The 22,373-nt window shown below is 37.8% G+C and overlaps 1 protein-coding gene across 1 annotated transcript in view; it reads left to right on the top strand.

Annotated features, from left to right (window-relative positions):
* LOC103188285 (S-phase cyclin A-associated protein in the ER) overlaps positions 1-22,373 on the top strand; it is a 113,137-nt gene that overhangs the window by 33,482 nt on the left and 57,282 nt on the right. Inside the window, exons 17-19 of the mRNA XM_042343057.1 lie at positions 8,135-8,271; positions 17,481-17,546; positions 20,935-21,061. Coding sequence (XP_042198991.1) covers positions 8,135-8,271; positions 17,481-17,546; positions 20,935-21,061 — 330 coding nt within the window. The remainder of the gene's footprint in view (positions 1-8,134; positions 8,272-17,480; positions 17,547-20,934; positions 21,062-22,373) is intronic.

The raw sequence follows: 22,373 nt of genomic DNA, 5'->3' as shown, positions 1-22,373 counted from the left end.
CTTCCTTCAATGTAAAACTTGGCAGGATGTCTTGTGCAATCTAGCATGCATTCGGCTCCTTCAAACATTACACTTCAGCCATTATGACAAGTTAAAGTCATCATCTTGTCTTTCAAAACAACAAATGGGCTTCTGTAAATTTCTATGCTTCTTTGGTTCTATCATCAACACATTGAAATGAAATAAACAGCATGTGGTAGTACTACTGCGAAACAAACAAATCACTTGTTAGGCTACAAAGTCATTTACTCCTTCTTCAGAACAAACAAGTATTGCAAAATTTAAACATAACCAATCTGCATTAAATGAATTCTGTCCATTTGGATTCTGATTAATGCACAATACTTGACAGCAACTAACGAATCTGAGATAGATGCTTGAAGGAATAAGACCACTTGCAGCATTTTTCTTTTAAAATTCAGCTTCTGCCTTCAGTTATAATAATGGTTGTGTCGTTGGTGACCTCAATTTAAAAACTCCTTTTTCAGCTGAAGAATACAAGGAGTAGGTATGCGGAGGATGGCTGACAGTGATAGATTGCAAGGAAAGGCATTCAAAAGTAATAATTCAGAGGTAAATAAAATTTAGTAGGGACATTGGTGCAATGCTCAAAGCACATAAACTCACATTTCTTTGTGAAAAGAACTCAGTAAGATGGTGCTAAACTGATTGTTTAGCATTTCAAGAAATAATATAGAGCCAGTTTATGTTTGGATAAAACACAAAATACTGCAGATGCTGGAATCTGAAACAAAAACAGAGAGAGCTGGGAAAACTCAGCAGGTCAGGCAGCATCTATTAAGAAAGGAAAGTGAGTCAACGTTTCTGACGAAGGGTGGTGGACCCGAAACGTTGACTCACTTTCAACAACAACAACAACAAGATTCCATTTATAGAGCGCCTTTCACGTCAGGAGGACGTCCCAAGGCGCTGCACAGTTGGAGTTTCCTTCTCCACAGTTTCCTTCTCCATAGATGCTGCCTGACCTGCTGAGTTTTCCCAGCTCTCTCTGTTTTTGTTTATGTTTGTATAAATCACTTTATGCCCTGGCACACCCTACCTCTCTGACCTGTTTCCATCCTACTCTTCTACTCACCCCCTTCGTTCAACTGGCTCCAGCCTCCTGCACGACCCTCTTCCCCTCCGTTTCCACCAGACAAACTTTCAGCCACGATGCTGATAGGATGATAAGAAGGTGCTGATATTCTGACACAATTTGCCAAGTTGGAGTACACTGATCCCTGCAGTTTGTAAGGAAACTGAACAAAATATACACTCAATTCACTTTACATTTATTATAAACCACTATTCAAATTGGATACACTATTTTAGCTCTGCCAATCAGATTGTAGCTGGACAGAACCAGACTGGTTCAGTCCCTCCAGGGCAAAGACAGAGGAAACCTTCCCCTGAGGAGTCCGAATCCTGAAGAATTTGAGTCGAGCAAGGTCTGAAGCCATATCTTGTAGGTTATATATTCATCCTTGGTTTATTATGAATGTTGACCTCACCCAGGAAAAATCATCATGTTCATTCCAATAGGAACTGAAGGGAACTGCTCGAATTCTCGGTGCTGAATGAATGAACTAGGTATGGAGAGCAAACGCTAAGTACAGGGTTTATGGATGAATTTCCTACTTCCTTTGGAAAGAAATACATTCTTTCCTTCCTAAATAACCACGATTGATGGCAAGCAGATAACTTCACCCTTGTCACCAAGCAAAATTGCCAAATATTCTTTTATAGTTGTTCTTTTAAACCAAAATGATCACTTTGAATTTTTTCTATTAATGTCTTAAAGGCCATAAGTTATTACTGTATATAGATATAAATCTGGCAGAATTTATGTCCAATCTTAAAATTGTTTTAAAAGGTAAGGTCCTCTTTGTTTTAATAGACCATCAAATTATGAGTTTATAACCTAGAATTCAACTATCAGTATCATAAGGGTCCACTTCAACAGGAGAAATGTATTCTCTCAGATAGTTCTTCTTTAAGGCCACTTATTTCCACCCAATTTCTCTTCACCTGCTTTTGTCAGGCAATTATATATTTCTCTATTGAGTTGCAGTGACTCACTCTTTGGTGCCTTCTCCCTCTCCTGGCATCTTTGGGAGCACCAGACAACTTTTCTTTTGATCTTCCTGAGAGCATCCTTGCAGTGAATCTGACAAATCTCGCAACCTGAATGTGCACATTGATCTTAACAAAAGACCAGAAAGCTAAAAACAACAGTAATGGCAAACATTTGCAGTCCTTCAAATGCTATAACCACCTGCTGCGAGATTAGGTATACATAAAATAAAGTTTAATTTGCTCGAGGTAAATGACAAGCGATAAAACTCTGAAATAGGATACTTTATATTTTTATATCAGCCATAAAAAAAAATTAGACAGGACGTTTGTTCATCCCATGTTGAGGAGCAGTAGGAATATGTCACACTATTGATTCATTCAAGAGTATGAAAGCTATCTGGCATAATTCTTGCCGTACTTCTGAGTCAGGCTGTGTGGCTCCTTCGGATGACACATTAAACTGAGGTCCCGTCTGCCTGCTCAGGTAGATGTTAAAGATCCCGTGGCATTGTTTGAAAAGAGAAGGGGAGGTTCTGCTGGTGTGCTGGCCAACAATCCTCCATTAACATTGGTCACTCCCTCCATGGCTGTTTGTGGGACAATGCTGTGCGCAACTTGCTGCTCATTTCGTCCACAAAAGACACAGTCAATCCACTTTACAGTATATCCAAAGTGCTTTGAGACATCTAGACGACATGAAAAGGCGCTATATAAATTGCAAGGATTATTAAGTGTAACTCATCGTAAGCATGTACTTGTAAGGATCTAATTCGTGATTCGTAATTCTTAATTGCGATGTTTATGGAGAAATCCGAGTCTCACAAATGGCTCTCCTTCCTGTTACCGGGAGCATGTCAAACTCCACATGACAATACATGACAATACTTTAGCACAATCTACTTCCAAGAGTGGAGTTCTCAAATACATTGATAGTAATTCTAATGGGATTTTTCATTAATGAAACCACAAATCAGATACCATAAGTACATGTTTTCTTGGGAGTTGACAGGTGGTGATCTGTTTGAAATTTGGTCATGATGGGGGTGATAGACTTGTGGAGCCTGGTGCGAGAGAGGACATGAACTGCATAGTTCTGAATGGTCCGCAGCTTCTGGAGGTAGTAGTACTTTAGCTTCCCCATCTTTTATAACAACTCTTAAAAATTAGAGATTCTAAAATATGTGAATTAGTTACCTTAACATCCTGAATGCCGGAGCAGTTTAATGAAAAAGTATTTCCCTGAAGTATGAAAGCGTACCTTGAGATGCAAATGTAATGGCGCTTAATCTGTCTTGTGATAATCTATTCCAGCACTTTGATCTAAACCTTTGAGACATAACACTTGTGTGTGAAATAAGGTGTCATTACTTCATTCTTCTTTTAATGAATTCTTGGGCATGAATTCTGATATTTAGTCCAAACTGCACAGCCTGAAAGGTGAGAACTCTGAGAAACGCCTGCAACTGTGTGGCATTAATTTGGTGGCATTGAACAGTATGTATTTTCTTTCTCCTTATTGACTGTTCCCAGCTGTTTGGGCACTCGCTGAATGATAAATGAATCAGTGCGCTGGACTTCGAATATGATGTCTGAATCGCATATTAAACGTTAGTTTATATTCAGAGATGAGCAATTGGGATAGCTGCTTCCAGCCCCCATTTTTCATCACGCCCATCCTTGAGATGGACCGTTTGTAATTGTCATCCAAGTGGCTGTGGGACAGCTGGCCGACTTGTCATCTTATATGAGAAGATGTTCTGTTACTGAAGGGGTGTAGATTTCAGAGAGTGGGATTAGTTTGTTTTGTTCAGCTATCACTTTAGACAGGAGCATCAATGGTGAATAGATCGTGTTAGTGATAACTACTTGAATCTGTTCCACACCTGCAGGTGGACAGGGTGGTTATGTTTCATCTCTCCCAGTCTCAGGCAGGCAGATTTTAAAGGTTTTGGTCATGCATTCAGACCAGAACTACAGAAATTATTTGATTCATGTGTCATAAAATTTTCCAACTTTTTCAATCCATTTGTGCTTTAAATACTAGCCACAGGAACTCGTTTTCAAATATTTAGCTGTGTATTTGTTTTACGGTTTCCTCTACCTACATGAATATCCCTCTCTCTTTGTGCATTGTTTCATTGTGTTTTGGCATCTGATTTTGAAGCCAGGCTGATGGCATCAAAGTCTGTTCTCTACTAAATGTCATAGACCTAATGTGAGGTCATTGAACAGTCTGTGTTCAGTTTCTGAATTGAACATGAATTGGCAATTCCAGTTACAGTGGAGACAGCGATGCAGAGAGCAAGAAATGGAAAAAATTGCACTGGTGCAGTAAAAGGTGCTAATCTGAGGCTGGCAATGGAGCATTTGCATTTGGACAGCAATTTGACCTGCATCTTTGTCTTTTACAAATGATAATTATTTGTTGTTGTAAAACATGTCCCTTTCTAGGATTGCACCCACAGCAGTAGAAGTATAAATTACCAGGCTAGGAATTGTAGGAGGGAGGAAGAAAATTGGCCATGGCTTCTGCATCTGATGATATCTAATGAACCCCACTACAAGCAGTGGATATTCTACTGTAAGGTGTGGTTGTTGGGTGGGGACAGAATCTGGAATCAGTTCTGTTGCCCCCACAATTGTACAGCATTCTGGCATACCAGTTGAAGAAGGTATCCCATTTTATGCTGAAGTCACCACATTTACTGCTCCATTAATAATTTCTTACTCTTGGGAAAGAGAGTAAATTTAGTATGAATGTATTTCCCTTATTCTGTAACTAAAGCATTGAGGCATGGAATTCCATCCAGTTTCAGCCTGTAATACCATGTTGGTAAATTCGCTCATGTTTTTCCACAGTTCTGAAACAGAACTATTTCTAAATTGTGACTGGATTTAATTGTTTTCCAAATTCTGTGCGATCTTAAATTTTAAGCTAAAATTGATGTTCAGAGGTGGAATTTTGTGCCTCTGGTTCTCATGACAGTTCTTCTTGATGATCTCGCTCTATTGGTATGCTTTTATTCCTATGTAAGCCACACAGTGTGATGGACGTTGAACCTTGTGATCATTCAGGTAGTAAGATGCCTTTAATTCCCACAGTGCAGAGAATGTTATGTTGTGCAAGTGTATTTTTTTTTAACAAGTATAAAATAACAGTGCTTTGGAACTGTGACAGTAACACAGATGTGTGAAAAAAAATGTATTATTGCTTTTTTTTCGGGGGGGGTGGTGGGGGAGAGAAATGATATACTCTGAATGCTGTCCTCCATCAGATCTGCATTAAATCATCCCGCAGTGGGCTTTCTTCAGAATCCATTTTACATTTTGTGATATCCTATCAAACAAAACTCGTAAATGCAATAAGTCAAGCGCTGCTAGATGAACAAAAAATATTGCCTCTCCATTTAATGTCTGCCAATTTATTTGGCAAATTTTAGATTTCTAATTATTTTGAGTCTGTAAAAAATTGTGACCTTCTGTGTGAGGGTGAGAGAAACTATTAAATACTGTGAATTTATGCAATGTAATTTTGTTACTTTGTGAGGTATTCTTGCAATATCAGCACAGTCATGGGGACTGCATCAGCAGCACATACAGCTTCTTATCAAATGACAAATGCTTGCAATTCTGTCTACTTTCACCTCAAAATTTACGCAGCTGGATTTTATAATAAATAATAATCCTTGCATTTGTTATTGGATTTTACCAGGTTGATATGTGTCAAAATACTTCATAGGAAATTGCTATCAAGTGTAGTGACTGTATTTGTAGGCAAACCAAGCAGCCAATTTGTACATAGAAAGATGCCACAAACTGCCACAAAGTAAATTACTAATTTATCTGGAAGAGTTTTGGCTTGGGTAACAATCTTGGAGGAACTCCCTTCTTTTAATTTCTGGTTTATTTCAATGCGAGATCCCTTGAGAAAGGCACAACGCAATTCCCTGTGTTGCAGAAATTCTTCCTATTGAGGAGATAGTATTCTAAGATATGTAGATGAAAACCATGGTGATGGTAATCTGGATTTCCCACTGCTGAGCTCCCAATCCCAAATTCACCATCAACAGAAAAGTGGCGAGAGGTCAGGAATAACCAGCTGACCGAAAAACTAGATTGTTAATAGCTTTTGTGATTTGCTGAATTGAATTTTTACATGAATGAACAGTTGATTTGAAGAGTCTCTTATACATGAGAGTACATTAGAATATTCAGCACAGAAACAGGCCATTCAGCCCAACTGGTCTACACCGGTGTTTATGCTTCACATGAGCCGCCTCCTCCTCTTCCTCAACTAAGCCTTCAAGCATAAACTTCTATTCCTTTCTCCCTCGTGTACCTATCTAGCTTTCCCTTAAATCCATCTATGCTATTTGTCTCAACAACTCCTTGTGGTAGCATGTTCCACGTTCCCACTACTCTCTGTAAAGAAATTTCTTCTAACTTCCCTATTTGATCTATTTGTTTATTATTATAATTATTAACTCATAAATAAAAGTAATTTCAGCAACACCAATGTTAATCTTGAAAACGTAAATGCTCTTTACATACCTCCCCCATTCACGTGTAAGTGAGTTGACCAGAATTGTATGAGGACAACAATGCTGGTGATGGTAAATGGGCAGATTCTACAGATGGAGCAATTGGCTTGGTATTAAGGCAAAAAGGTGGAATTGATTTATTGTATCTTGTTATGACTTGTGTGTTGGTGTAAATGGAGAGATGAGGATGTCTTTTTTGTGTGTGTATTTTAACTTATCGCTCCTTTCTTGGGTTTCTTGGTTCTCTCTATCAGTAAACCAACAATTAAAGGTGGCAGTTGTTCAGATGGGAGTCTAATTTGCAAGATTCCCCAGTAAAGGCAAAATATCCTTGCATTTATTATGTCTTTTTATTTAATTTAAATGTCATTGAAAGGTGCTATGCGATTATTATTGTAAATGCAGTATTAGGTGATCAAGACTGAATTTTGAGATGCGATTGTAGCTTTGAAATTGGTTCAGTGTCATTTTTTGGTTAAATAAATTGTGTCAATTAATAATTATTTTATTCAGTTCTATTTGGCTGATAACAGCTCTCACTGCTTTTAGTTGAGATCATATGTGATGGTGATAATACTGAATAATTGGCACATTTATTGGTCAATGATGGGCAGATAATAATAATGTGCAGATTCTACCAAGAGTGAATATAGCATTTTTTCAATAGCTTCTTAATCCCATAGCCCCTGTTCAGCATTACATCTCATTTTAGTTCTCTCTAGCTGCAGTGATAATTGAGCTGCTCCTAATAGTGTGAGGTGATTCCTGATACCTGATGGAGCATTGTACCGATAATCCATTTACATAGATATGGGTCATTGAGCATTCCTAGCCCTGTCTGGTGGAACCATAAGCAGAACCAAGAATTGCTGTGCCAAAGAGCTCTAGAGGAAATGATCAGAAGCCTGAAATTCATAGAATTTTACAGCACAGAAGAAAGCCATTCAGACCATCATGCCTATGCTTTATCCTTAAAACTATTGTCATAGAAATATTTATAGTGTGGAGAATTTTGGCAAATGCTTAAATTCAGTCTTAATTTGGATTCCAGTTTTTCTCAGCATTTAAAGAGAACTGGCTCCTAAATCAAGATCGAATTTAAGAACTTTCCAAACTTGTATACAAAATTAATATTGAATGGGGAGTATCAGGAGTAATAATGGGGTTTGGCCTGTTATTAGGATCTAAAATGGAGTGTTCACAACAGGATTTGAAAGTGACTCATGAATATCAAGTTGTGCAGATAACTAACTGGGTGTGTGTCACTACCCCACAGGAACTCTTGACACAACCACCTTGAACACTCACAGTGAAGATTTATACATGAATAATGGCCACAAGAGTGAGTTAGTAGAGGAAACCCAATGTCTGCTGACTTGCCTCTGGTGGAAGAAAAAATGAGCCAAAACGTGTTCAGGAGAGAGAGAAAATAAATGTGTTGCTTGATAAATTCTAATTCTATTTAAGGTGAAAGTTTACTTCAGCAACTGATTATCAAAAACCTTTTGTTTCATCAGGAACACCTATCCTGCAAGAAATACATTGTAGACATTGTGACCGAGACCTGCATTCCGACAGAACCCATAAAGGATGGGGAAGAAAAGCAGAAAACCAGGAAAAAGGCCAAGAAACTTCGAACACGCATGAACTCCCGGTAATATTAGACATTCTCCAAATATGAATCCTCTATCTTAATAAATAAAAATGAACAGGTTTAGTATTTTTATATTTAAAAAAGTAGTTATTTGGTTCATGGTTATCCTGGAAAATACAGTGATAACCCTAATTTATAGCCACTTTCTCTGATTGGAAAAGAAAACTGAAAATCGATCTGGAGCCCTTACTTTCACCTGTTAAGAGCTTTTCTCATAATTGGCTGCCAGGACCCAGCCAAAACTCCAGCTCTCTGCTGCATACAATAGTATGTTTAAGTATGTGTAAACCATGCCTATTTTTCTTTCCACGTATTGATTTTTAAATGAAGTATCAAAGAAAAATCAATAGCAATCAACAAATAGAAGGCAATATGCAGGAGTGTCAGATCCCAGGCTGGGTTTAATCAATTTTGTTGCCTGTCACAAGAGGGGGAAAAGTTGGAAATGTCCTGAAATGTAGACCTGCTTGTCAGACCTGCAGTTTGTCATAAGGCTGGAAAGTGACATCTGTGGATCAGAGTGGTATACAGCATGTCGTTCTATCATCAGCTGTCACCATTCTCTTTTCTCTCTCTCTTTCCACACACCCCCACGCCCCCCACCCACATATAGACACACACTCACCCATCATAGCCTTCCAGATAGAGTGTCACCTGCTGTGGTTATTTTGCTTTGAAGCATCACAGCAGCAAATGGCTTTGTATTATGTTACCCACAGACCAACTGAGGCAGATTCTCCAAATGCAGTGGTAAATGAATTGTGGAGTGAATGGCAAGACATGTACCACACTTAAAACCTGTCAGTTTATTTTTGCGTTGACTAATCTAGCATCATCCATCAATATTCTGTGTTTAAGCAGTGACAAGTGTCCCTTGGATTTCTGAGTCTTACTTACTGTTATTCCATGTGTAAACGGAGGATTGTGTTATATCTAGCATGACAACTTTTTCCCCTTAGTTTTAGATTTTGTTTTTCTTGCCTGTTAAGGGTTTCTTTTGCCCTGCTCACTATTCCATGGTTAGGAAGGTAATTTGCTCCCAAGTATTAGCCAGGTCTGCTGTTTGTTATAAGGCTGACAAGTGACATCTGTGGATCAGAGCATGTCGTTCCATCATCACCCCCCCACCTCCCCCAGTCCACAAACACAACCTTCCAGATAGTGTCACTTGCTGTTTTAGTATCTAAAACAAGTTGCATTGATATAACATCTTTCTCTAAAATAGGTGTCTCAAACTACTATGCAAAAATAAAATTGATTTGAAATGAACATAATTCCCAATGGTTGAAATACCCATGAAAATTTCAACTTTCTCAAATGTCTATTAAGCTAAATACATTGACGATTGGGAGCTGCATTCTTGGTGTTAGAGGGCAGGATGGAGTGCTAAGGCTAGTCACCCAAAAGTATCAACAGTCTCAGAAATAGGGTTCTAGTTGGGGAGTGAAGCCTCTCCAATTCGATGCATTATAAATAATATAATAATATTCTCTCTAGACACAGGGAAATTTCTGTATGTAGGTGTCCTGCATATGCAGAACTCCATCTGGTTGGAGCATAGTACTGGGTTTCCGCATTTGGCAGACTGTCAAAAAGGAAAAACTCTAAATAGTTTTTAGAATTTTAATTAAATATTGCTATAATTTTAAAAGTCATCACCCTAAAATATTCTGTCGTTTTTTCTGACCACATCCACACTAGGCATCTTTTTAAAGTGTGCACTTGTGAGTGTTGATATTCTCCTGACAGTACTGTTGCCTCAGCAGACTGATTTACTGCATAGAAATAAGGTTAATTTAATTTTTTTAAAAATATTTTTGGTCTTGCATTATAGTAAACAAAAGCACTTGAAAACCCCCAGTTTATATCAAAAATAGCCTCCCCGCAGCTCTAAGGATGAAGCATTTGTTACAATTAACATAAACACTAATATTAGAAATAGCTTAGAGAGGCAGCCGGAGATCAGATGGAACTCATTGATAGCTTGCTTTATGTGCTTTTTGGTATTTACATTAGTTTATGAAAAATGAAGGTCATTTTGACCCCTTGCTCCTAAAACTCTGAGACCATGGAAAGATTTAGTGGGTCATGTCTTGACCTTCAGTCCGATGGAGACTATCTCATGCCACTTCAGATGTAAAACAAAAAAAACTATAGATTTTTCTTGTGAGATTAGATTTGCCTTTCAAGCTGAACTTGGGGTTCCTACGCCTACTGCCATTTTTTGTAAATGGTTCAATGAATGAAATTGAGTTTGCAAATAAATGTTCTGGATGCATTAGTCTTTTGCTGTGCCAGCACAACATTTTTGCTGTCAATGCAGGCTCTTTATTTGAGCAGCTGGGCATTGATAATACAAAAGTAAATCCCTGTTTGTATTTTATTTAGTTTGAATGCCCTTATAGTTCTACTTTTTAAAATGTACCTTTATTTAGGATACAATAAGGTTTTTCTCACGCAATAGGAAAGGTGTGCAACATGCTGAAATTGAAATTCTTATTGAGGGGTTAAGCTACAATGGAATCATTAGTCTTTTGTTACTACAGCGAGTCTGTCTGTTTCCTTGAAACGATGATACGTTTATTACAATAAAGGTGGCTTGCCTAAATTTGTAAAATATTTTAAACAGAATTGAATAATTCTTTAAGGAGAAATGATTGTAAAAGAAGTTGAATAATGAGTAGAAAATTGGGTTTAGAGATTGCTCCAAAAGAGGTATTAGGATTACAATAGCTTCGATGGTGCTCCTTCTGTGCTGTTATTTCTGAGTTGACTGTATAGATTTCCTCATGATATCTCAAAACTATAGTTCCACTTTAATCTTCTTAATTGGATTTTTCCTGAGCTTGCTGAGTTACTTGACAAGTTACTTCCTGTATTCAAACTAAGAATATATTTTAAAACTGTCAGTCACGCTGAAGAGATTCTGTGTACAAAAAAAATTTCAAAAGACAAATTTGCCATTTGTTAATTACGATCCTCTCGTTTGGCCCTACAGCTTAACACACCAGGTTGAATGCATTTGGTTTCGACCAATGTTGTAACCAGATGTTTAGAAAATGAACAGGAGCAATTTAAAGGGAACAAATGTCATTTCAAGCGTAAATGATTAAAAAAAAACTATCTACCTTCTCTGTAGGAGATTTTGCTCCACACTTTTAAACTCCCTGTGACAAACTAGCCAAGAAAATCTAGGATAACACAGGTACAGGTGTGAACTGCTGAACTCCTGGTTTACCTATAAAATAATTTTTAATATTAATACGAATATTGGTTCGAGATGCTAGTTGTACAGGTGCGTGCACTGTGGAGAGAATGATGATGTGTCATTTTAAGACTACCTTTATTCACATGCAGCCCCTTGGAGCTAGATTCAGACCTCTATTCCTGGCAAGATAGTCAAAAGATTCAGTGGATATTCTGTCACACTGTGGACAGGGGGTAAATGAAGGGACAAGTCATGATGAATTGAATATTATCAGCTCTACTTGGCAGCTTTGTGATCTCACTGACCGTTAATATTTATAACCAGAAACCATTTAGCCAAATCTGTTTGAAGAGTTATATATTGCCCAGCAATTGCTCCCAGTTTAACCCCTCTCTTTATAAAACTGTCAGCTCTGTGAGACTATAATATCCAGATCTCAAATCTAAACTGACGGGCTATTGACGGGAGTCTGTGTACAGAACAAAAGGGAGGCAAAATATACAAGGTTGCAAAGATCAGGGGAAACAACCAACAGTGTTTAGTTATAAAATTTACAAGATAAGATTAATCACGGTGTACAAAATTGTTTTCTGATTCTCACATTCTATAGAGTGGTCATCTGTAGAAGGACAGTGATGACTTGTCTGTGAAAATGAGAATCATACATAGAATCATACAACTGGTAAAATTAAACCTATTTATTATAAATACTAACACCAAACATCTCAGGAAAACAAGTTGCTATTTCCAAAATAACTAATTGTTTTTTCCAAAATAATTTCCAACAGCAACTAGCTTCATGAAGCTAAACTCAAGATATTTCTATCGATTTATAGATCCTCTTTCTTCCCCCCACCATATCTCTTTATTGTTGGACCCCCAAGATGCCAAGCATTGCTAAGAACCCCCCCAACCCAGTCAATTTCAGTATGTTATTTTTGTTTGTTTTTAAGAGCTGTTATGTGACTGTTTTAAAAACATTAACAGAAGTAATGCACTCATTAAAGATTTTTAAAAAAGTCAATTTAAAAGTTCCTTGAAATCCTGAGAGCTTTAATAAGAGGATAGTGGAGTAAGCGCAGCATGTTTCACACCAATCACATTCGTAATACAGTAGGTACAAAGCACACTGCTCCAAGAACCAGCTCTTCTGTGTTGGCTGAATGTGATTTAGAATACACTGCCAAAATTGCAGCAATTAATTGTCAAACTTACAGCGCAAGTAAATGTCATGTTTCCAAGCTCCATAACTAGAGCTAATGTACATGGTTTGTTGAATGAAAGTTCCTGCTAATTTTATTGCTCAAAAGGATACTGAGAACTGATTTGCTCTTCAAAGACTCTTATTTCAGCATAAACCTCATAGGAACATTAATAGTGATTTTTAATATACAGATCCAATTTAAACATGCTTTTGCCATCTGAGAGAAAGTGCTTCCTTCAGCAGTTCCTGCAAGATCAGGTTTAACCTTTAATTTATTTTACAAATATTTTCACTAAGTCACTAGACTGTTTTCTGCAGTTCTTAAAAAGATCTAGTTTCGAAATTATGACGAATTTAGAATTTTTCCACAATTTTCTGTGATCTTAAATTTTTAGAAAAAAATTTCTTTACACGTTCTAAGACTAAGTGGAATTTAGTGTTATGGGCTTGCTTGTTTTCCATAAAATATCATAATAATAATCCTTGCATTTGATATAGCGCCTTATCACATCTTCGAGACGTCTCAAAGCGCTTCACAGAATACACTGTAAAGTGAATTGACTGTGTATTTTGTGGGTGAAAATGCAGTTAAATGGAATTGCTGGATCTTGACCATGGATCTGTGGCTCCTTCTCTGTCCTTATTCTGAATTAATGAGATAAATGAGACGCACTTGATGATTTGATGTGTCTTGGTCTATTGTTGAAGTGATGGTGTCTTGGTCTCACAGGGTCACTAGAAGGGCGTGATCATTGTGTCACCTTATTAAAAGGAGCTGTTAAACCTGACACTGGTCATTAGCTTTGTGACATACTGCTGTGCTTTTCAATGCCCAGACCCTGCACACAGTGTTGCCCCCTGCACCTCACTAATCAATACTGTAAACTGCGAATGATACATAGAGGATAGCAGATACCTCTCAGTGAATTACAGAGTGTAATCCAATCATGGGGTTCGGATGCTGTCGGAATAGAAACGACAATGGTTTTGTGACCCCTCTCTTCACTGTCTCATACTCATGATTTTACACAGCAGTGATTTTTAATGAGTTGGTTAATCTTTGCAGCTCCATGATGTTTGCAAAAAGAGCAATACTTAAGAAGTGTGGATTTCATAATCACTGCAGTTCACTTTTCTTGTTTATTTAAAAAGCACAACAAATGGCATCCGTTGGTATTACAATTAATGTAACAACGACAACAACTTTCATTTGGATAGCACCCCTCACACAGGATAGCAAATAGCTTAAGGTAGTAATCCATTTTCTAGTCCTGCTGCTGTTCAAACACTCATTCAAGAAACAGCTTGATGCTGTTATTAGGAAGACAATGGCATGTATATCCATTCTTGTCATCTTTTTGAAATCCATGTCAGCAACAAACCTGTGATATAAATAGGGTAACACACTACAAAAATGTACATATTTAATGGTGGTCTCTTTGATTACTGTGAGCCTGGTTTCTACTCAAATATTAAAGGAGACATTAAGGACAAAAGCTGGAACTTTAACTGTTTGTATTTGTACTACTGTTAAATTATTTTAAGTCCCACAATGGGGAATTAAGATAATAATAATCCTTGTATTTGATATAGCGCTTTTCACGTCTTCTAGATGTCTCAAAGCACTTCACAGAATATATTGTAAAGTGAATTGACTGTATATATTTGTGGACGAAACGCAGCAGCCAGTTGCACACAGCTGTCCCACAAACAGTTGTGGATTGAAGTGACCAATTTGTTATTGCTTTTTTTTCTTGAGGGATTATTATCAGGTGTGTGGAGTAAGGAAACTTGCCCAAAGTTTCACCCTGCCGGGAATTGAATTCAGGTCTCTCGCTTGTGAGGCGAGTGCTCTAACCACTGATCTACAGGTCTCCACACAGATGAGCAATGGCAGGGTATTGTTTTACTTGAGTCTCTGAATCGCTTTCTACATTACTATGTGAAAAAACAACTCAGTCCTGTGACTCTCAGTGCCATATGAAATAAAGCAGCAATGTAGAGATTCAGTCATGTTTGCAAAGTGAACAGATTTGTACTTAAACTTTCACACACAAAAAATGTCTTGTGCAGTCTTGTCAGGTGGATTTGCACAGTGCCATTTAATTCAGTTTAGGGATTTTAGCTTGTAGTTGTCTTGAATTCTTAATATAAACAAGCCAAAAGTGATGCATCTTTAAAGTGTAGGGAGGCTGACAGAACAGTAGTGTGCAAACTAACTAATCATTCTGGCTGTTGGCCACTTGGCAGTGGCATATAAATGGCTGACTTTAATCTGGGGGTTTCCAGGAGCAGCAGGGCAGCAGAAATCCTACACAAATCTACAATACACTTCCTTCTGCTTTAACCCACTGAGCACTGGACATCTCTCACACGCTTCAAAACTCTCAGATTAGTATCATAGACTACTACAGCACAGAAGGAGGCCATTCGGCCCATCTTTTCTGTGCTGGCTCTTTAAAACAGCTATCCAATTAGTTCCACTACCCTGCTCTTTCCCCATAGCCTTGCAATTTTTTTCTGATCAAGTAAATATCAATTCCATTTTGAAAGTTATTATGCAATGCAGTCCTGTAAGCTTAGTGGTTAAAGCACTTGCCTCACAAGCGAGAGGACCTGAGTTCAATTCCCAAGCAAGGCGAAGTGTTGGGCACTTTCCTTACTCCACACGCCTCTGTTCACCTAGCAGTAAGTAGGAACCCGGTTGTTAGAGGATTGGCGGATTGCTTTTCCAGGGTAATAATGACTTCAATAAAAAATCAATAAATAGATATTATAATAACTTGGTCATAACCGCCTGTCCCAGCTGAGACCATCTAAATCAGCACAGACCTCGAATCAAACCTGAAGACTTCTGGTGTGTTAGGTTCTGTGCTACACTGGATGGTGCCTTACCCATTGTGTATTGGGAGGGCATCCGAATAACTTTCTACTACAAAACTGAACTGAGTGACCTGGTACCAATTCTGGTGGATAACTGACATGAGACATTGTGATAGGTGATGACTGGGTGACAGGTTTCACCTGTTACATGAAGGAGCCAAGCTGGGCAGTATCAGAACAGAGTGGTGTCTCTCATCTCTGGGAAGTATGGCTTTCAGCCAGTGTAAACAAAATACATTAGGGTGGTGGAACATTTTTCAAATATTAAACCAGTATTTTAAAGAATACTACTTTTTAAATGGGGGAAAGTTTTGAGAACCAAACTAGTCCACAGGTTTGTTTATAAGTGAATTTGCTGGATTAAAAAAATGTGTCTTTCTTCCAAATTCTACATTTAATAGCTATTGAGAATACACTCAAACTTGTTAGAAAGGAATTCAGAATTTTTACTTTTACCACAGGTACTTAATAACAATAATAATAATCCTTGCATTTGATATAGCGCCTTACCATGTCGTTGGGACATCTCAAAGCACTTCACAGAATATACTGTAAAGTGAATTGACTATGTATTTTGTGAGTGAAACACGGCAACTTTTTTTTATCTAGTGGCCGTTGTATGAAAGCACTTCAGTTTGAAAACAGCTTGTTCAGAGACCAGTGAATCCTCTCAGCAATTGACACACTCCTCTTCAAATAATTTGGATTCTTATGGAGCTTGAACTTATCAGGGAAGCACCGATCTGTTTCACTGCACAAACTTGAGGAATGCTGCATGTTCCTTCTGTCTGTTGAAAGATACGCTTTTGTAAAGATCAACAAAATAAATTTAAGATATGGTTGGTCACCAAAAAGTTGAGGGAGGACAAGAAGCGAACCCATTCTGCTTAAAATGGCAAATATTTTCTAACAGCACATTTACCTTTTGTTGAGGTGCGGTAGAGGTAATTGTGAGGATTTATAGGCGACCAGTATCAACAGTATGTTTTATGGCTGTGATCAAAGATTTTCTTGTTTGTTAGGTAATAATTTTTACTGCTGGGAAGTTATTCATCAAATGTTGTCATTTTTGCACTTGCCTGAGGCAAATACTACTTTTCAGATAACTCTCAAAAGTGTAAATACTATAATACTTGGTTATATTTTGAAATGTTCAACTTTTTAAATTGTCACATAATTGCTGTTATTATCAGTGTATTCCCACTTTTATTTCCCATACCCCCTTTTTTCAAGAATCCATAGGTATTTTTAAACATTTTGAACTCATGGAACAGAGCAACTTTTCTGCTTATATTGATCCATTTCTTCACCACTTCACTGTTACCCGTTCCTTCAGATGGGGTTTCAGGTTGTTTTGAGCTGCAGATTTTCCTTGATTTTCATCACTTAATATTGTAATACTCAGGCATATTTTGAAATTATTTATTTTTGTCGATGTTCTTGTAAGATTGGCTAAGTGTAGGAATTTTCCTGCTGGTTCTTATTTCTCCCAATAGTGGAAAACTCTGACCAAGACTTGGCCAGGAAGTGGATGACCATTCAAAATGAATAAAAATGCAAATTGAAACTGCTGTTTGAATTTATGACTGCAGTCCTAATTGGGAACTTAGCTGGACACGAGATAAAAGTGTTCTTTGAATTCTTCCTTTTATTAATTGGAAATTAATTTCAAAAAAGGAGCTGATCCGAAGATTTATATGTACTTCGGCACAATATAAAAACTATGTAAATTGACATTAAAGAATTAGAATGGAAGTGTTTATTTACAAGCAGCTAATTTTTGTAAATGGCTTTGAATTTTTGAGCAGCTCTAACCTTGAACAAAATCCTAAAATAAACACACTGAATGTTCAGTTGGCGTAAAAGACAACAGCAAATGCTTTAATGCTTTTCTTCCTCTTTCTGTTTTTCAAGGGGCAAAGAATATGAAACTTCTCTGGATGCCAAGATTCAGATTCCAGACTCTCCCTTCAAAGCCAAGTAAGTGTTGTGTAAAAAACTGAAACCTCTTGGACCTGCTGCCCTTCCACCCTACCATCAGCAACCAAGCCTTCAGCCATTATGATCCCACCTTCTGAAACTTCTCTCCCTCAACCCTCTTTCACCCCCTCTCTGTCTTCAAAAGAAAACTACCTTTTCGACTGTCTAGGGCCACCACTCTTCTCCCCCTCCCTCATATCCCCCGATCACTGTCTGGCTCATCTCTGTAAGCACTCTGAGACCTTACTCTTTATGAAGGGTGCTATATAAATGCAAGTAGTTGTTGTGCAAAAATGTCTTATTATTGTTAAATGAATGTGAATTCTGTTCACTTAAAGATTTTAATATGTACAGCTGAGGATAGCCATGAATTACTGCAGACGATTTGTTACAATACTGTTTGGTAGTTGTTTTGCAAAATATTGCTGGTCAATTCTTGGAGAAAAGAATTGGAAATATTTAAGTAATGTTAGTTTCTTGATGCTCAGAGGATTATACACCAGAAGTTGGTTTCTCATTGTACTGGTGTTCATTGCTTTATATAATGAAGATAAGAAACCAAGTGCTGGCATCTATCTATTAGATACATAATTCTATAATTATGCTCTCTTCATTAAAGTCAGATTTATTTCACTACTTTCCATTTATGTTTAGGAAGAAAGATCTGCAAAGTGCTCCAATTAATGCCTCAATAATCTAATTTTTTTTTTAAAAAATAGTCTCACTACCTCTTTGGAATATTAAATATAATTGTTACTAATCATGATATGCTTTTTGAAATGTGTATATATAATATAAGTGCTATCTCCTTAGCAGAATGAGCTGACATTGAGGAGTTACTGAGTCCAGCAATGTGAGGGAGGCCAAATATAACATCAAAGAAATGATCAATTAACCAACTTCTTCAACGAATATGTTGTTTCAACTCTTATACATTAATTCAACACTTTCAAACTGTCAGTCTAAGTAACTGCTTTAAGCTAATATCCTAAATGAGTCTTCGGCACTCAATGTTCTGCACACTTTTCCCTCGTTTCATCTTATAACAGGGCAAACTTCCTAATTCAAATAGATGCCAAGATTAATCTGAGAGCATCCATCTGGTAACTTGGGTCTTGAAAGGACCACCTTAGGGTAACTACGTTCCACGATTTCTGTAGCTAAGATTGACAGATGCTTTGGGGGTGACTGCCTTGCTCCAAGGCTGTCCTAAAGCTGGAGGTTCTCAGAGACCAAACCTGGTTTTACAATACAATTAATGTTGTTATAGCGCCTTTCATGTTGGGAGGACATCTTAAAGCACTGACGATACTGGCTGGGCACCCAAGCTGGGGTTGGGGAGGGGAAAGGTGACCTAAAGTGTGTTTTTACAGATCTTCAGTGTAAATTATTGACAGGTTGAATTGGGGAGGACTATTAGATTACCATCCAGAAGCATAGATTTGAAACCTTTGAAGACATTCAGCCTCCACATAAAAAGTTCTCTCCCTACCCACTCCTTGTTTCTCTTTGGCCTCCACTGTATTCCTGGCTGTTTTGTTAGGGCTGAATACTTTTGCTTTACTCAGGGACTCAGTCTTGTCTCCCAATTCTTGTCAAGGAATTGAGGGACGACCCATGTTGATACCTTATAAAGTTAGAAAACATTACCGAATCCCATGGGATGACAGCAGTATTGTATATGGACAGTGCATTTAATTTTTTTAAATGAGGAAAACCATACCGTGGTAGGTAATCCAGCATTCAATAGGATTAACCTTTCACCCTAACGAAAGAGAAAGCAGGTGGGAAATTGAGCTATGCTTTTCAGAATTTAACAGAAAATGTCAAATAAATTATAGTGTCTCACAAGTTTTTTTTAAAAAACTGGGTGGTTTTATGCTTTTCGTCTCTTTAAAATTGTGTTTTGTTGACTTTCTGCTGGCGATGGCTTTTCCAGTTCAATCACAAACACAACCTGCAATTTCAGCAGCTCGGCCCAAAGTGCTACTTTTGTAGATCTACAAAAGAAAAATTGGGTGCCTCCAAACAAAAAAAGCATGTTTGTGACCAAGTTACTGCTAGGGGGAAAAAAGTGCAAGACTGAGGGCCCATTTAGTCTTTGTGTATTGGATACTACTTCCCATAATGCGTCATGTTAGCTGTCATTGTTCACAAAAAAGATTTACATGAGTGCCTGAGGATCTGTTTAAGATTATCAGCATTTTCAGAGTACAAAGACTTTTCCGTTCTTTATACTAATTAAAAGTGTATTTTTAAAAAGTAATGATATTTGGACATGAGAAATAATTCATATGAACACTTTTATTAAAATATCAGGGTTCTAATTATGGCATGATTCAATGGTCCGTCCATGCGCAGCACAAGCCAAGAGTCTCCTGCTAAAAAACTTATCGAAGCTGGTAGTGTTTATCACAAGGTGACTGAAAAAAGAGTCAAGAAATTTTGTTACAGTTGTATAAAATGGTGGACCTCATTCGGAGTCTTGTGTGCAGTTTTAGGCACCAAACCTTACAAAGGATATAGTGTGCAGTGTTGATTTACTAGAATGATTCCTGGGGTCAAGGGCCTAAATTATGATGAAAAGGACGGAAGAACTTGAATCGTATTCCCTTGAATTCAGGAAGTTGACGGGTGATCTGATCGAGGTGTATAAAATTATGAAGGATTTGACAGGCTGAATCGTGAGCAACTGTTTCCTCTGGTGAGAGAATTGAGGAATAGAGGCCATAGTCTTAAACTTGAGGCTAAACTGTTTAAAAATGAAATAAGGAAACATTTTTTCATGCCACAGGTGGTAAGAGTGTGAAATTCACTCCCCAGAGGGCAGTGGAAGCAGTCAATTGAAGAATTTAAAAGACAAATAGATAAATACTGGATAGACAAGGGGTTTCGAGGGATATGGAGATTGGGTGGGTAGGTGGAATCGAGTTGCAAAACAGCTATGATCTGAGAAAATGTGGTCAGGCTCGATGGGCTGAATGGCCTGCTTCTGTTCCTATGTTTTGCTGATTTCAAATTAACATTCAATGTGTAACCGAGCATACATAGTACTGAGAAGGGTGGAGAAAGAACTATGAAATAGAATTATTGCTGATTTTATAACAAATTTGTTTGTATATATTGCTTGTTGAACCACAAACATAGTTTTTTATTCCTTGAGATGTGCCTAAACTAAAGCTTAAACTCATATGAATTAACTCTTGTAAAATGGGAAGTTTGCAATTATTTTAACTTTTTCAAGCTCATTCAATATCTTTTCTGTAAAATGTTATAAAATTACATTTGATTTGCTTAAACCTTTTAAAACTGAAAATTTGTGTGGCCTGAGATTTGACATGTGTAATCATTCTACTGTTATCATCGGCGTTTTATTCTTTGTGCGCAGACTCCAGAGATTAGTTAAAGATCTTCTGAAGCAGCAGCAAGGACAAGACAGTGGGCCATGGGCAAACAACAAGGTGTCTTCTCTGGATAGGACGTTGGGAGAAATCATCCGCATTCTGGAGAAACAGGTAATAGCAGTAGTTTCAATTGTAGAACCAGAAAAGGCATTGCAGTCTGTCGGTCCCAAAGTATGAATAAATAACTCTACTCTATCTCGCACACCCCTCAATTGATTTGTTCATCAAATAGCTATCTAATTCCCTCTTGAATTTGCTGACAGTCTTTCTCCACCTCCTCACTGAGTCGTCATATTCACCACTCTGTGCAGAGAAACTAAATTCATCTTCCTTATGAGTTTGAATAATAATAATAGTAATAATCCTTGCATTTGATATAGCGCTTTTCACGTCTTCTAGACGTCCCAAAGTGCTTCACAGAATATACTGTAAAGTGAATTGACTGTATATTTGTGGGCGAACGCGGCAGCCAATTGTGCACAGCAATGTCCCACAAACAGTCGTGGATTGAAAATGACCAATTTATTATTGTTTTTGTTTTTTGGAGGGATTATTATTAGGCGTGTGGAGTAAGGAAACTTGCCCAACTTGCCCTGCCTGGAATTGAACTCAGGTCTCTTGCTTGCAAAGTGAGTGCTCTAACCACTGAGCTACAGGACTCCTTGTCCAGGAATCCATGCTGCTTGTCATAGAGTTTGTGGCCTGTCAAAAAATTAATGGGATTCTGTTTACCCACTAATATTTTAGTAAGATTTCCCCTGAGGCTTCGCTTCTCCAGTGTGAACAGTTCCAGTTTCTGTAGCTTCCTTGTTACTCAGGCACTCAATTCCAGCCATCAGTTTAGTTGGCCTCCACTGTATCCCTGCCAATGCCAAGATATTGTTACAAGAATCAAACATCAGAAGCCTCATTATGGAAACAGAAGATTGTTCCACAAGTTTGGAAAAAGATCTGAATTGATGTACTAGGTTTTGATGTTTGATCCGTTTAACCATTATCCATTATTTGATTCCTGGATAGCAAGAGCTTGAGGGCACTTGAGAGCTCATTGATAACAGAAGGAGCAAGTCAACAGAAATAGTCCTTTCTTGGTTGGTATTTTGTAGAATATGCAAGGCAAATGATCTTTTAGAGAGAACTGTGCAGTTAACAAGAAGCTTTTTTTTAATCTGCTGGGTTTCTTGACACATGGGCAAACTGATCCCTATGCTTAAAGGTATCCAAATTGGACTGGGAGTTCCATACGTGCCACCTACGCAAGAAAATTCCCGTCTTTGGAATGGAATGTGCAGGCTTTCCTGGGAAGGAAACATCTGTCTCATTGCATTGCAGCTGCTGCGTCTCAATGAGAACAACCATTAATTGTTTTGGTTCTCACCAATTTTTCCTGTTTCTCTCCTGTCCTGCAGATGTTGGGGTATGT

The sequence above is a fragment of the Callorhinchus milii genome, unplaced genomic scaffold (assembly GCF_018977255.1).
Source record: "Callorhinchus milii isolate IMCB2004 unplaced genomic scaffold, IMCB_Cmil_1.0 Scaffold22, whole genome shotgun sequence".
NCBI classification, from domain to species: domain Eukaryota; kingdom Metazoa; phylum Chordata; class Chondrichthyes; order Chimaeriformes; family Callorhinchidae; genus Callorhinchus; species Callorhinchus milii.
This window is presented reverse-complemented; position numbering and strand designations above follow the sequence as displayed.